We start from the raw sequence: 16,132 nt of genomic DNA on the forward strand, positions 1-16,132 counted from the left end.
GAACGAGACACCCTGTATACGCGAACAAGTCACCCTTTATCTTTATTTACATTCTTATTTGTCTGCAGCTTCAGCGGAGCTTATCAGCGGAATCAATGTAAGCATCGCACCGCTGTAATTGTCCGCGAGCTTGCCCAGTACTTTTCCAAACTTCTAACTCCCTTCTAACTGTAACTTGTTTACGTCTTATGCTAGACTAATCGTATGGCGTGATTACAGCCAAAGCTGAAGTCAGTCACAATTTTGATCTGCGAGAAAACGTACGCATCGGTGTCGAAATAATTAATATTAAGTGTCTGAACTTAACCAATAAATGAAAATTAACAGTAACACTGGCGGTTTTATTTATAAACAATGGGAAAAAACATTGCGGCAGCTTTTATACAAATTCAACGAGAGAACGGTATCGTCTAGTTCCTCGGCTATCAGTTACCCAGTACTCAGACAAAAAATACAGTTCAAACATTTTCAAAAGCGTGGGAGTTACTTTTTTTGTCGTTCTGCGGGTATGGCGATCTTTTGAAAGGCCTGCGTCTCTAGAACCTAACATTTCTAGCTTATTTACTTCCCTACAAATCCCCGAACAGTTGCTAGTGATCGTGATCGGATAAACTGGCTCCTACCTGTTACATACGTTCCGTCGAATTAGTACACCCCTTCACTGTAAGAGTAATGGGTATACAAACACAGAATTGAAACACGCAACGTACACACGTTTACTTCGAGTGGAAGCTCGATTTCGAGTGAGTGGAATACTGAGTGAAAAAATTGGAAGCGGAATGGACGCTTTCGCATTGGGCGCCAGAAAGAATCTTACAAACGCTCGCCAACTGCCGCGCAGTCAAGGTTTGCTTTAAGTAATTGTCCAAAAAGTAGTTTCAAAACCTGAAGAAAATGGTGTCGAGTGTAAAAATGATCTTGGCTCTCGCCGTCTTGGCCACCGTAGCCTGCACTGGTATGAAAGTTCCCGGAATTAGCAATCCAGAATAATCTACACATTCTACGATTTCTAGGCTACGCCATCAAGTGCTATCAGTGCGATTCCTTGACTAATCCCGAGTGTGGAAAGGACTTCAAGTCAGACAGTAGCCTCGTTTTGGATTGCACCAAGATGGCTCCCCCTCGATTCCTCCAGAACTTCTTCCCAGTTCGCAACGCCACCGGCTGCATGAAGCAGACCATCGACAGTAAGTAATCTGGTGGGGATCGCCCATAACCATGATCTCATCGTATCGATTGCCCACGCGAAGCCATCCCCACTTAAGCAATTTAGGTTGATAAATTAACTGGGTCTAATGCTCACAATGAGAATAATTGAGTTTTCACCTTTACCTTGAAATATGATTGATTCTAAAGCAACGAAATAACAAATTAATTAATAGAATATACCTCTGACACTTCTTAATGGAAGAGAATGAGAGAATCTGAACGGTTAGCATAGAAATATATTTAGAACTGTTCAAGATCAGCGACTTGCTATTGGAATTTAATATATATCGTATGTAGACCATGGAAGGAACCACGCATGAATGAATTATAAATATAAGAAAAGGGGTTCAGATAAGGTAGACTGTACTGACTATCTTCCATGTATATAAACAATATATGCATGCACCCTGATTCATTATATTATAATGATAAAGTGCGTTTGCTCCCTGGCAATGCAACGGAGATTAGTCGCTGTCCCACAGCAATATGTGCCCTTCATTAAAAATGCATCATGAACAATGGACATTAACGCAGCAGTGCCTTTTTAAGTGATTTGTTCACAATTTGCTTGATTGCCCAGCGATTCCCAAGCATAAATACTCCCTAGGGCTATATGGCTTTGAGAATAATTGGACCCCATTCACTTTTGCTAGGGAATTATTTATGATCGATGACCGCAACATCGTCTCAGTCAATTGTTTGCTAATTACATTAACATTCGACCACGTCTTGAGTTTTATTGAATACGTCATCGTCAGTTTTAATTAAACACCAGACAATTTGCATCCCATTCAGCTCAAAAGTTAGTCACATCTTTATCAGATCTTGAAATGTGATCTACTTCTTCTGAGGTATGCATATGGAATTATTTAGCGAGCTTTATATGCGATTTCAGTATTTATGTAATAAATAGGATTTATTTTAATATAAATATAATATTAAAATATCATTGTCCGAATGTAAAAACATGCATAGTCTGACTAAAGAAATACTATTTATTTAAAGAAAACACACTTGAAGTGCGAATATAGTTTGAAAAAGCTGCATACAAATAGAATTGAAGAGCAGAGAGAGTCTGAAAATGGGAATTTTGGAATAGTCACCTCTACATTTATTTCACAAACAAATGAGAATGCACAGCACGTTTTAATGTCGTAATTTCTGAATCTAATTGCCTCATATATGCTTTGAATTTATAATATATCAAAAAGAACAACAATTGACACAGCATTAAATTTTACACTTAACCAAATAATTTGTACCAACTTCTAAAATGTTTACTTGCAGTTCCCGGTAGCCCGCAGATCGTGAGGTCCTGCTACTTCGGCAACATCGCCGACACGAAGACTGGATGCCAGACCGATCCCAGCCTGACGATCAACAAGTTGCTGAGCTGCGAGGTTTGCACCGAGGACGAGTGCAACGGATCCTCCTCCCTGGCCCCCATCGCCGGAGTCATCCTCCTGTTCTTTGGCCTGGCCCGCCTGCTGGCCTGAGCGAGGAGCTGGTTTTAGTGCCGCTGAGCTATCCCAAACATATCGAGCTTGCTGATGGGAAGCCAGAATCGAGGAGCTGCTTTAGTCACCTTTGAATCTCTTGTAATTGTTACACCCTTTTAAACTGTTTTCGCCCACATTAAACGTCGCTTTATTTATGTGAAGATACCTTATGGTTATTCGTAGATTAATTGCAAGCTTTAACTGATAGGCTTCCAGTTGGGCAAGCTGAAAATCCATGCGTGCCTGGCCACACTTCAAGAACTGCCCCCCATCCAAACTACGTCTCTCTCTATATGCCTTTGGAAATTGAAATTGCTGGGCTGACGATTATAGAACGGACGGAAAAGCGGAAAAGTTCTCTCTGTGATTTCACTCGTTTCGACCATACACTCCCAGTTTTCCTTTTCATTTTCCATTTCCCTCGCAGGGTCGCTATAAATTCGGCGTCAAGTCTCCACTCACTAAATGTTCATTAAATTTAGACAAATTAAAACGCTGAGCGATGACGCCAGGCGAAATGGCCATAAAGTGTTTTCACCACAGAAAAAAGAGAGCGTTAAACGGAAAAGAGAAAAACGGCAAGGAGTTGAATTTGGAAAATGCTTTTGGCATTCTTTTAGTTCGATTTCGTGTGCGGACGTCGACTGACAGACGGCTCCAAGAATTCAGCCGGGAAATCGGGGAAAATTAAGAAACAAAACTCGGGGAAAATTGGCAACGCGTGTTTACATTTTTATTTCCTACGTGCTGAGACTAAAATAAAAATATAAAATAAAACTCATTTATATGGTCGAAGACACTCATTTATTTATATTCAAAATATATACTATATTTTCTTATACAAAACACACAGTTTTGTGTGTTCAAACCTCGTGCGGATCGTTTCAATTGCGCCGAGCAGAGAGCTATAAATAAGCCCGCCACTTGAATTATTTTCCATAAAACCATCAAATACAACAAATTCCAATCACCAGCGAGAAAGGTGGCAAACCGATTTTCCTCCCATCAACAATGCAGCACTATTTACTTTTGTTTGGCGCGCTCATCTCGCTGTTGGCCTCAGGTTTGTTTTTGTTCTGTTTGGACTTGTTTCTTTCGAATTTGTACTTTGCATCGCGAGTTCTGCGGCTGTCCCCGCCTGATCTCATTTCTGCCATAAATAAGACGCGTCTCTGGTCTTCCCATCCCAATGCCACTAGCTTACGCCATCAAGTGCTATGCCTGCGAATCCGTCTACGAGGCTAGTTGCGGCGACGACTTCGAAGTCGAGAACCATTTCAAATACGACTGCGCCTTCATTGCTCCACCGCGGTTCCTGGAGAACGATCTGCTCAGCGTGAATGCCACGGCCTGTTTGAAACGGGTGTTCAAGGGTGAGTTTCTCAAAACATGTTACTACGGAATTGAAGGATAGTAACTTTAATAGTTATGAACTAGTTATAGTTCTGAATAGCCATGCAATATCAAAGTTTGCTGGCATCTTTAATAGTACAAAAAAGGAAAGTTTGAAATATAACATTATAACGTGGATATATCGTACTCACTCAATTTTTATCCAGCCACCAAATATTTTTTAAATGTCTCATTAATTTCAAATACAGTCCGATAAGCTGCGTGCAAAAAAAACTGTGTTTCCAAATGTAAATGTCTGTATACTCATTAAACATTCGCAATTTTTTCCGTCTGAGATTTGTATTTACTCTTCAGATAATAATTTCTTTAATGATTTGTGACGCAAATCAAAACAAATGAAATTAATTATGTGAAACAGTCATACATACATTCATAGACATACGTGCATAAACGGACAGCTGTGACCTTATTTCAGAAGAATCTCGTAGACTTTCCAACAATCTCTTGATATTTTGGACAATACGTAGACATTTCGTATAAGCCCATTAAAGACGGACAATAAAAAATATGTTTATTTACGATAAGGCAGCCCGAAAGTAGACTAACCCAATGTTTTGCTTCTGCAGAAAACGGCGTGCGTAAGATCGTCAGAGGCTGCTACTTTGGCGAGGTAAATGCCACCGATGTGTGGTGCAAAATGGACCCCACCCTGTCGGCGGTGCAGAACTCAAGTTGTCATGTGTGCGACAGCGAGAACTACTGCAACGGATCGGAAAGGCATCCAGCGGATAAATGGAAAATCTTCGCCAGCCTGGTCTTGTTTCTCTTGGCAACTCAACTACTGTGAGGCGACAGGAGACGAAGTGGAAATGTAGAAATGTGGAGCGTGAAATGAACATTAAAAGGCACAGTAGCTTAAGTAAACCTAGTTCAATTTAGATGTATTCCCAAGGCCCAGAACTATCAATTAGTAGAGCACACTATCCACAAAACCGTTTAGCCAAATCTGCCCGCCCCACTGTATTAATGGCTAATCAACGCCGAACATGGCGTATGAGCAACACCAGCGCACCGAAATGAGCCGAAAAGCTGGCAAACAAATTTCGAACGATCCAAATACAAACTAATAAAAACTAATTTTACACAGAATGCCAAATTGTTTATTTGTTCAAATGCCACTAATGAACCTTGCCTGAAATAAATGGATTGGCGAGGAAAGGGCAAAGGGAATGACAGGGCAGGGCAGGGCAGAGCACGATGTCAACACGCGTTGTTGGCCAGGGAAAAGCCAACGATGGAGAAGTGAAAATGTGAAAAAATCTGTTATGAAAATCAAATTCACATTCTGAATGCGATTGTTCGCACGTTCGGTTCAGTTTCTGTTTAGTTCAGTCGCGTGTGTGCATCGCTTCGAGTCGGTGGTCGGTGGACGGTGGTCGTTGGTCGTTGGTCGGCGGCTTGTGGCTATATAGCGCATCTATCATGTGATTAAAATCGGTCCGGCATCCGAGAAGACAACATCTGTATTCGCGCACGTATCGGCATCGCCAAGCTATAGCTATAGCCACACTGACTCACCGCGACCGCCGGACGGACAGTGGAATCAACTGTTTTCGGGGGCGGTACGATGGCGATGATGGCAGCGCTTGCCTCGCTCTTTTTGCTCGTCACGCTGGCCAGCTCAGGTGAGATTCGCGATTCGCGATCCGCGCCCGCCACTCATCACATTCCTGCCCCGAAATTGTAGTTCATATTTTGAAATATCTCAGGAGCAGACGACTGTCAACACGATTTATTGCGAATAAGTGAATTCAGGGTCTTTACCCAATGGTTTGCGGGAAACTGTTCAGTAAAGAAAAACATATAAACAGCTTTCTTTGTTTATTCCATTGTTTACGTATAGAGTCTAAAAAGTTTAAGAATTTTCTAACATATTTGAATTAACTTACATCTGAAAAGGCATTAACGGCTTGGCATTCATCCTTAAAGTCTAGGAATATTTGGATCTACTGTTATCTACTTGTGTACTTTAAGATAAAGATAAGGTCTACCACAATTCTCATCCATTGTTTTCCTTACTGTGCACTCGCGTGGACACACATTTTTACGGATGTCGTCATCAGCCCGGGCCATTACCTGCTACGAATGTGATTCCGTCAATAATCCAGGGTGTGGGGAGCGATTTGTGGGCGATGACATATCCACGACGGATTGCGATGTGGCGGCGAACATGCGATCCCTGGGAGCGGAGGCCACTTGCCTCACCAAGTACCACGAGGGAAGTGAGTATACCGAGTATGGTTTCTGGAAAATATGTCAAGGAAATCCCTCATAAAATGACGCATTTTTCGCAGCGCCAGGAGACACGCGCTTCGTGAGGCGCTCCTGCTACTTTTTCGATGCCTCCCCAACAGGCATCAGTTGCGACGATGGACCAGATCCTGTGGTGCCCTTTATGAACTTCCTGGGCTGCGCACTCTGCGATACGGATTTGTGCAACGCAGCCACTGGATTATCCACAGCACCCTTTGTCATTGTCCTCTCGGTACTCGGACTGCTTGTCCTCCCGGCTACCTAAGGAAGAGGAGTTCCGTGGAACGGCGGCGGTCGTATTTCAATGTTTCCTATTAAAAGTAATATACTCCAGTATTGTATAAAAGATTTTTGTTTTCTTGGTCAACTAACTAACAGGACTACTTATACTCATGCAAAGGTCGCAGAAGAAGAGCGACCCAAAGTTTAACCTTATATTCTTACTTCTCTAAGGGAAATTGTTTAAGTTATAAAAAGCCTACTAAATATCTAATACATTTAACTTGAAGCTCGCAGAAGAATCAAAAAGATGCAAATATTTTTTAATTTTTATTTTATTTGATTTTCTTTCATTTGTTTTTATACATCCACTAAAATGATTTAACATACATATATATTTATATAATATAATTATACTTGTTTGATTTAATATAATTTATTGAATAAAATTTACTCGTCTCCTACTCTACTAGCGTGTGTATGTAAGTATGTGTATGTGTGTATTGCAATTAGGATCATTAATTACAAAATATTCATAAGATAAATTAAAATAACACTTTCAAATCGATACACACAATTTCTGTTTCGATATCTAGTCAATTGATTTTTGATCGCCAAACATGTCTAGATTTACATTTATTTCCAGTTTATAGCATAAATTATTGTATGTAGGCAAACAGATAACATCTTTGCTTATTATCTTAATGGGTTTAGCTGCGGATTATATTTATAACACTTCTGGGCTACACATAAATAACATTCAAATATAAATATATGGATATTTATCAAGATATTGTATATAAACTACACATTGAGAACAATTCAGATAGAAAACAATTTATGTACAAAAGATTGTGTTTGTTTTTGCTTCCCCAATACTGTCCATGCTGGCGGTGTCCGGCGGAATCTCTACGATCCCAGCGAGGACCACTGCCGCGTCAATGCCACAAACAATCGTCGTCCATCTCTCCGCGTCTTAAAGTCTATCAACAATTCATATCATCAGCGCGTAAGCATTAGTCAACCAAATATAGTAAAACTTATTGTTTCAACACGATTCACACTCAGAAACAAATAACAAACAGATTTGCATTGTATGGATCAACTTGTTCAACTTGTTTTGTAGTTGGGTGTATAATGTAGTTCGTTTATATAATGCTGCGTACACATATACATTGAATCATAGTAACAACAACACACAGAGTTTGTTTAAAACCTAAAACTATTCATATTTAGTTTGCTTTTCCACTGCTGAACATTGTGTGCTTTCACTGATTGCAGGTGACCTGGGTTATATTGGAAGGTTATATCATAATTTTTGGGGGCATGGGATTTGGGTTCGGAAATTGTGGAGTACCAGCTCCTCAATGAAATAGTTGTGGAGTGTTACCCATCACGTTCTGCAATCTGTGATCACTGCTGTCCTTCCTTCCCCTCAATTCGTTGTAGTTCTTTCATTTAAATGTAACAATTCGTTTGAGTAGTGCAACGATCAATAAGCCATCGGAATTTGCAGACACTCAAAGGCAAATGAGTGTTTCCAGAGGGAAATGGGAGGAGACACACCATGTTATTTTTGTAAAACATAAAAATTGACTAGAAGTGTGCAAAAATTTTGTGTACGTGCAGTTTTTAGGTGGAGGTGAGCAAAGAATTTCGTTGGTATTGAAAATGGAATGGAATCTTAATATAATTATTGATTGTTCTCCGTTTTTGTTTATGCCTACTTATGAAGCCTTCAACTTGTAATACATTTCTTTGTTTTCCGCTTTCGTTTTTCGTTTTGAGATCAATTGCACATGGGTGGCAGCTCTCCACTGCCCAATCTTTCCTTCAACTTATTTTGGACTTTGAACCGACTGCAAATTCCGCTGCTTAAGGACATTAGCCTTATATTTATTACTTGGGGGCTATATAGTTATAGTATATATGTGTAGTATCTGAGCATATCATTGGCGTCAGCAGCAGTACTAATCGAAAGAGGTTTGGTTTTACTTTATCTCTATATTTTGCGACCAAATGGGACACCTTTCAAAAACATTCAGTTGTTTTCAATTCAATTTACAAGTTACACTTTCTATACACGTAGCAATAATAATATTAATAACATTAATAACGAATTCAGTCAAGTCAGTAAATTTGGTTTACAGAAAGAAAAATACAGTATTCATAAATTAAATGAAATAACGCTAACAAACAAAAATGATGTTGCAGCCCAAGTTTTCCGGTGTTGTATTCTGCTTTCAATTTTTAAGGAATTTTTTCTTTGCTCCGGGTACATGGCTATAGAAATACGTTTTACATATAAATATACACATTATAATAATTCATTTTATATATACTTGTTTGTATAGATATCATGTATATACGTATGTAAAGGGGTTATAACAACTAGGGTATTGTAATTTCAAAGCTTTGCGTTTTGAAACATGAACTCACAGAGTATTTCCATTATATAATATATAATTTGTTTTAGCTTTGCATTTTTTCATTAACATTTAACATTAACACGACGACGGCAGCATTTACAGCTGCTTGGCCACTTTCGATACAGTTTTATAAATAAGCTTTTATAAATGTTTACACATTATCTCATCTTGGTACCATCAGCATACGCCAATAATGGGCGGAAACGAAAGCAATCTGTAGGTGTTTGAGTTGGTTAAGGAAACGCGGGGGGAACGTCGAGCAGTTTGCTGAGCACTTGATCATCGGCGGGCAATATCGGTCAGACTAAGAAGGTTTTTAGATGCCCACGAATCCGTAGACTTCCAGCACACGGATCTCGAAGTCGCCCGACGGACACAGCGGCGGATTGTTGAAGGTCTTGCAGCTGTCCGTCTTTCCGAAACGAATGTTCTCGTCCATCCAGATGGCCTGTCCCTCGCTGTAAAAGAGAGTGGAGAATGAATTATAAAGGCGGTGGTAGCCACACGAGCAGCATGAATCTTACCCGCCACCAATCGTGATCATCTTGGAGTCGGCCGCCATAAACAGCTCGGAGCTGTGTCCCAGGTCCTTGTCGCCCTCAATGCCCACCCATGGGTACTTGGCTCTTTCTGGATATAGGGAGAACAAAAAGGTTTCGCCCGTACCGAAGTAGGCCTGTCGCTGGCCCTTGTCATCTTTCACATTTCTTTCAAACCAGCGCGAAGAGCAGTAGGCACCGAATACCTAAGAGCAAGAATCCACATTTGAGTTAGAAACCATTCAAAAACCACATTTTCACCATGTTTTCACACCAAACAGCATTAGCACATTGCAACTTACCTCATTATTGCACGTCTTGATCATGAGCAGCGTGGGTTCATGCTGCTCCACCCGAACGTAGAACGTGGTCAGTGAGCAGCCGTGCTCCTCCGTGGTGTAGAGCAGCACCGGTTGGTACATTGTTATCCGCACGGGCAGCCAGGACCACAGCGTGAACAGCTATGGGAGAACGAATGGCATGTTTGTTAGCAACTCATCCGAACACGTTTGAAGGCTATAACTTGGCTACAACTACGAGTAACGTATTGAAAGGGGTAGCAATTAGCCAATGACAGAACAAAATACGTTGGCGTGGGTAAAGTAGAGTGAAAGAACATGAACTAAGAGGCCAAAAGTTCAACGAAAAAACAACTAAAAGCCGGGGTTACGTAACATATAAGAGGCAACAACTCTGGATGAGGTCTAAAATCTACAGAGAATAAACTATGGCGCAGTTCATTTCCAACTGTAAGCAGCGGCGGCGGCGCGGCAGCAGCGCATCTCAAACTGTGGCTCGGCGGCTCTCAAACTGTAAGCTTATTGCGGATTTAATTTACTACTATTTATTTGCGACTCTCCAATTCTCAGATGAAATGCAGACTACTGACAATTAATAACAGCAGGACAATGACACTATTACATAGACAGGGACTGTTCCGAAATATTTTCTAGGACGGCACGGAATGAAAACTGTATCTAAATTTGGATGGGAGTTTCAGGGAATAATTGCATTCACTTTAATGGAATTACGGAATGGATTGTAATGGCAATGGGAAGGGGAAAACAGGTTGGAGGGTTTTCAATATGCAATGCAATGCTTACAAATTGTCTATCCGTCCAGGTTTTTATGAAATTCTTTGTGCCCGGCAAACCAAAATGCTATGAAAAGATATAGATGGATATATAGCAAAAAATTATATGCAATGTGGCGGATGAGATCTTGGGAGAACGCATGAAATCGACTTATAGATGTGCTAGCTGACTCTCCTATACCCCTCATTCTAACATATTCACCACGGCAAGAATTGGGACCCAAACTGGGTTGACGTAACTAAAACTCAGAGATCATCATTTATAGTGGAAGAATTGCCAACTACTCTGAAAACTAAAAAAATTATGGCAAAATCATAGAAAAATGAAAACGAAACTTTTTTTTCGATTGAAAACGAATTCTAGCACTACATGCAGTTTTTGTGGCTTGAATGGAATGTGGATAAGAACGTGAGCCAAAAGCTTCAAAATATATTGGAGTTATACATATTAAAGTACGAATAAAGTGTGTTTTGTGGATATCTCGGTGGGAATTGTTGATTGGCTTTATATTGGAGTGGAGTGGACTTTGACTTTCACTTACATCTTCGTTCTTACAAGCTTGACTTTTCAGATTGTGTATGGGATAAACGCCCATCGCGATGGCTCTATGACCGGGCGATTTTTCACCCTACAGTTTATACATAATCATGATGGATGAAATATTTAACAGAATGCACCCAAATGCGGCCAATGAACCCGTGGAAATGTATTTCATCGATTTCAAAAGTATGTATGTATACATTGATTAAGCGTACGCAAATTTATATTGTATTTCGCAATTATTATTTTTGTAGTATCGTTAATATTCATTCATTCGTTGCCAAGGCAGCAAAAAAAGTACAAGAAAAATAGAAATAACGTTTTATATATTGATTTCATATATGGAGCAAATTCACTTGAGGATTATTGTTGGTTTATGTATTTCTGTATGTGAGTATATAGGCTTTGCAATAAATTATTATATTATTTTATCACAACAAAAAGCAACGGAAACGAATAAAAAGCTATACTGTGTGGTTATTTTATAAATGTGGTTATTGTGTGGGCTGTGCATTTGCTTTGATTGATAAGTAACGAAACAGTAACGGCGAGAAGTTATTTCATTCCGCGAAATAATACATGACAAAAATCAAACACAACACAAAAGTCAAGTGGAAGCAGAACGGACACAAAAATCGAGTCGAATCAGTTCGGGGAGAGAGCTAGAGAATCAACTGGACGGCTTGAGCAATCAGCACTTGCTCCAGTTGATTCCGAAATTAAACTTTTCATATGTACACATATTTGACTTAAATTATAAATTAAAACTTTCCTATTTTCATGCTTTCGTAACTCGACTCGAGCAAATGAATAAAATTGAAAGTAGATTCAACTCATTCAAAGACGGTGTGGAAAGAAAAACAACAGAACAAGCAGAATCAATCAAACATTGGCATCTTTTTTGTAATAATAATTTTGTATAGCTTTTCACGGCCTCATACCAAATTGCGACAGCTCTCGGAGTGCAGCTTCTGGTTTTGTTTATTTATTGGGTGCGTTGTTTCAGAGTTGGAGAAGTTGTGAGAGAAACATAAACAGAAAACGAATAAAAATAAATCAGAGTTTACCATTAGACAAGGTGTTTTGCTTGTAGTGCTGTGCTGTGTGAATAGTTTCATTTGGGTCACTAATAACTGAACGAATGCCTAACTCGGTTTCTGTTTGTATTCTGTATTCAGATTTAGTATTCTGTATTCTGTGTACTGTGCTTGCTGTGTATGCTGTGTGATGGGGGGTTGGGGGCGCGCCGATTGGGTTAGGGGTTAGATTCACATACCTCCCGGATGGTCAGGGTGTGGGACATCATTTGGATGTTGACCTGCGACTGACTAGTGGGCAGATTATCACTTGAACGCGATTTGATTAATTGCTTCGAACCGCTGGTGAGCACGGAGCGGCTTTTTAGTAGCATTTCAGTCTTGATAAATATTCTAGAAATATACTGGGTACTGCAAGAGAAGAAACCGCGCATTAAAAACTGATCTCATTGATCATTAGTTCACACTGTAACTACCTCAGTCCCCTAATACTAAACGCGGCATGGAGCAATTTCGCCGGCGACACTGGTATCTTCTTGCAGAACTTGATCAAAGCGTTGCCAATGTCGTTTTTAATGTTGTCCGGACTCCATTCGTTGTTCGACTGGCACTCCTTGTGAAACAGGTTGAGTATGACGAGGGCCACGCGGTACAGGACCTTGATGCCCTCGTGGAAGTAGCAGTCCATGATCCGCACCAGATGCTGGAAGGGTAGACCGGCTAGAATCCACCAGCACCAGTCCATGAAGATGCGTTCTAGCTTCAGGCCCGGGCAAATACGTTGGAAATACGAAGTAGCACTTTTCTAAACGATACACTTTTGATTAGCATTTGATCGATGTGTACTGGTAAACCGGGGGTCTTCCACTTACCGTGTGCTTTTTGGCTATCTGCATCACCGTCTTCCAGGTGACTTCGTGCTGTAGTTTGGTTTGATTGATGAATACCTTCTCCTTGCTACCGACCAGACCGGCCAGACATATGTACGCCTCCTCCTCTGGAAAATATGATTTACATCAATTTGCATTATTAGTATCGAATGCTAATAGAGAATCTAATGACTTCATTTGAAAATGAATTCCTACTGAAATGTAGTTCTTATTATTAATTGAAATATTGCTAATATAATTTCATTTCGAATATAATTGCCTTAATAGTTATCCGCTCATTTTCTGCTTACAATCCCAACGTGTCGTATACGTAATATTCGATACTTGATACGCCCCGTTGGCACTTGTACGCAAGATCGTATGGCAGTTTTTCTAGCAATTATCTATTTAATAACAGGCCTAACCTTAGCCACAATTTATGCAGTTACCACCCCTGCATCCCCTCGCTCCCAGATCCGCATCCAATTTAATTGTGGAACTGCAGCAGCTCGACTTATAGCATTCGTGGTGGTTTGGTTTGGCTGGCATACTACATATACATATATGTACATATATATACACACTGAATTACCGCAATGACGCAGCGCAAATTAAATTGAGAATGCGTCGAGCATCCGTCGGTGGAGTGCACTTTGACCAGCATCACCGCCATTTCCCCGCCCCAACCACGCCCTCTTCAATTTTCCATAATTAGCCGGCACCATTTTTTCAGCAACCTGTGTATGTGCGCCCTGATTATTTGATTTCTAAATTAGATCAAATTATGCAATGTCGCAGTGTTGGAGCTATAAATACCCTCTGGGAGTTTTGCTCGAGCTGTTTTGCAGGCAATCGTGAGCGAGTCATTAGCGTACGTGAAAATATTAGGCAGGCATTTAAAAAGTAATTGTGCGCGCACCTCGCCATTCAATTAGCAAAAAGAGGCAGTGCAGTTGGGGGAGTGGACTTTAAAGGACTTTAAATTTAATTTAGATAATGAACCGACTTGAACCTTCGCAGGGCGATAAGGAGTCATCGGATTGATTTGCTGCATTACAAAGTTTAATTAGTTTCAAACGCCGCGGGGTAAACAAAGTTCTTATCAGCGGATTTCGCCGGCTTATCAGTGGATTACACTGGCCCCAGGCGGTTCGACTTAGTTTCCCCGGATTGCTCTCATTTGCCAGGGTATCGGAGCAGGGTCTGGAGTATAGTACATATAGTAGCTGAACTTTATCTATTGCGGAAAGAGAGCTGGAGTGTGGGCAAACATTTGATAAGTTCATTAAATATTTAAGAGCCCTTGCTATATATAGACCATGACGGGTGTTAGACACTGCAATTGCAATAATCTGCCAACATTTGCATTCTGCTCAATCTTTAACGACCCCTCACATCCCCATTATCAGTCGGCGCGAAAGCAGAAGTAAACAATTTCAATTGAAATTAATCAAATAACTGATAATAACGATTTAAATCTGTGGGAAACGCAAGCGTGCCAAAGAAACAGAATACCAGAAACCAAAGAGGCATCGCCGTAGGAGCTCAAGCTACTTTTGAATACAGACAAAGGTCGATTGGCTAATGAGACAGAATTTTAAGTCGGTAGACGTCAGAGAGCACGTGTCGAGTTATTTATGAGATATAAGCCAACTAAAAATAGCCAAAGATAGCCTAAAGACCCACAGCCGAGATACACGAACAGAAACCAGGAGTCCATCCAGTCCATCTGCTCTCCTGCTTTAATTAGCTCAACAAACTCAAGCATAAACAATGCAAATATGGCAAGACAAAAACAAAAGCGGAACATACACACCGCACACTAAATAAACTTAGATAAAAGCGAAAACAACATTTTGAATTGCTAATCGGCGGCGGAGAGCAGCAGACCAGCAAATCTGAGTAGGCATGAAGAAACTGGGAAATAGCTCTATAAGATATAGAGGGTATGGATTTTAGAGCTTGCTGAATGAAGCTGATAAGATACAAACTATTTACCTGTGTTTCGGCCCGTAAAGTGGCGGGAAACGAAGAGATACAAGTCGAATCCCCCTGTCACGCCTGTGGAAACCTTGAAAACCCGCCTCCATTTCACTTATTTAGCTAGCTCATGCATATGCACGGCAAAGGGCAGAGAAATGCAAATTGAAGCAGGGCTATATTCCGATTTTCACTCTCTACCTAAGTCCAGTCTGACGTCAGAGTGCCGGGCCATTAAAGCCAAGTACTGCGAAATATTCCATATACTTTAATCTGAATTGTGCGTGCCCGGCATTGCCAACCATTTGATGTGCTGACGATGAGCACTCCGCACAGAAATCGGGTAAGCCAGGTATGCCAAAGCCACAGCGACAATGTTTGGGTAGGGCGCAAAAACACAAACAGAACAACAAATGGTAGCCAGAACGGCGGAGAATAGAAGTGGCAAACAAATCCATAAACGATGGGGAACACATATGTGCGCATTTGCCTATCTGTCTGCGTTTTATGCGAGTTTTATGCTCACGTGTTGGCATTATTAGCCAACCATTTCAAGATTCGAGAACAAAGCGAAGAAATACTATAAGCACACGAATCTGAAAAACACCAGTGCGCGATGAGTGATGCTTTTCCAAATGTAAATTAAAGGAGCGTCAGGAGCATATATGCAAAATCATATTATTGAAGACGCACAGAAGTGTGTCAGTAAACTAAGAAACGTAACCCCAGGCCTTGAAAAATGCCTATATTTCAATGTTCTGCTTCGACTTTTGCTCTGTTTACTTTAAGTGGCTAAATGCGAATTCGCCAATTGCAAAAGAAGACGAATCAAACCGAGTCGAATGCAATGACGTCAACAGCGAAATACAAACAGTCCGACATATGCATATGTGCTATCTACACCACTTTAAAGTTTAAACATTCGTTTATGTGCGACTCTTGAACTTGAAAGTGCAGACAGAAAAACGTTCCACATTTGAATGCGTTGACTGAACGCAGCTCACTTTTCAATTTTCTTTATTCCAGTATCCTTCGCTTTGGCACTTTTTGG

General features: G+C 40.5%; 4 protein-coding genes and 1 long non-coding RNA gene across 21 annotated transcripts in view; 4 read left to right on the plus strand and 1 right to left on the minus strand.

Annotated features, from left to right (window-relative positions):
• Positions 1–797: 797 nt before the first annotated feature.
• LOC27206844 lies at positions 798–2,869 on the plus strand. Its single transcript, XM_016182634.3, has 3 exons — positions 798–955; positions 1,014–1,187; positions 2,497–2,869. Exons 1-3 carry the CDS (start codon positions 895–897, stop codon positions 2,703–2,705), a joined length of 444 nt encoding a protein of 147 aa, XP_016025692.1. The 5' UTR covers positions 798–894; the 3' UTR covers positions 2,706–2,869.
• Positions 2,870–3,019: 150 nt separating this feature from the next.
• On the plus strand, positions 3,020–5,210 carry LOC6733015. The gene is made up of 3 exons (XM_016180463.2): positions 3,020–3,771; positions 3,908–4,081; positions 4,688–5,210. The coding sequence occupies exons 1-3, from the start codon at positions 3,720–3,722 to the stop codon at positions 4,906–4,908; spliced, it is 447 nt and encodes a 148-aa protein (XP_016025693.1). The 5' UTR covers positions 3,020–3,719; the 3' UTR covers positions 4,909–5,210.
• A 225-nt stretch (positions 5,211–5,435) lies between these two features.
• Positions 5,436–6,720, plus strand: LOC6733016. 2 transcript variants are annotated; one of them, XM_039298576.2, is made up of 3 exons: positions 5,436–5,746; positions 6,096–6,356; positions 6,416–6,720. In XM_039298576.2, the coding sequence occupies exons 1-3, from the start codon at positions 5,689–5,691 to the stop codon at positions 6,637–6,639; spliced, it is 543 nt and encodes a 180-aa protein (XP_039154510.1). In that variant the 5' UTR covers positions 5,436–5,688; the 3' UTR covers positions 6,640–6,720. The 2 variants fall into 2 exon arrangements, with proteins under 2 accessions (XP_039154510.1, XP_002080095.1); XM_002080059.4 differs by having other exon boundaries at positions 5,455–5,746; positions 6,185–6,343.
• A 2,293-nt stretch (positions 6,721–9,013) lies between these two features.
• LOC6733017 (GTPase-activating protein skywalker) overlaps positions 9,014–16,132 on the minus strand; it is a 41,220-nt gene continuing 34,101 nt past the window's right edge. For 6 of the 16 annotated variants that reach the window (XM_039298566.2, XM_039298564.2, XM_039298568.2 and 3 more), the window contains 9 exons: positions 13,105–13,229; positions 12,709–13,037; positions 12,472–12,643; positions 12,137–12,166; positions 11,197–11,283; positions 10,665–10,721; positions 9,864–10,022; positions 9,547–9,767; positions 9,014–9,480 (listed from right to left, as the gene is read on the minus strand). In XM_039298566.2, coding sequence (XP_039154500.1) covers positions 9,339–9,480; positions 9,547–9,767; positions 9,864–10,022; positions 10,665–10,721; positions 11,197–11,283; positions 12,137–12,166; positions 12,472–12,643; positions 12,709–13,037; positions 13,105–13,229 — 1,322 coding nt within the window. In that variant the 3' untranslated portion in view covers positions 9,014–9,338. The remainder of the gene's footprint in view (positions 9,481–9,546; positions 9,768–9,863; positions 10,023–10,664; positions 10,722–11,196; positions 11,284–12,136; positions 12,167–12,471; positions 12,644–12,708; positions 13,038–13,104; positions 13,230–16,132) is intronic. The other 10 variants (XM_039298570.2, XM_016178007.3, XM_016178011.3 and 7 more) reach the window with 6 other exon arrangements.
• LOC27208487 lies at positions 10,022–10,987 on the plus strand. The gene is made up of 3 exons (XR_001600893.3): positions 10,022–10,373; positions 10,431–10,629; positions 10,684–10,987. It is a non-coding gene; the product is annotated as an uncharacterized LOC27208487 (long non-coding RNA).

The sequence above is a fragment of the Drosophila simulans genome, chromosome 2L, assembly GCF_016746395.2.
Source record: "Drosophila simulans strain w501 chromosome 2L, Prin_Dsim_3.1, whole genome shotgun sequence".
Taxonomy (NCBI): domain Eukaryota; kingdom Metazoa; phylum Arthropoda; class Insecta; order Diptera; family Drosophilidae; genus Drosophila; species Drosophila simulans.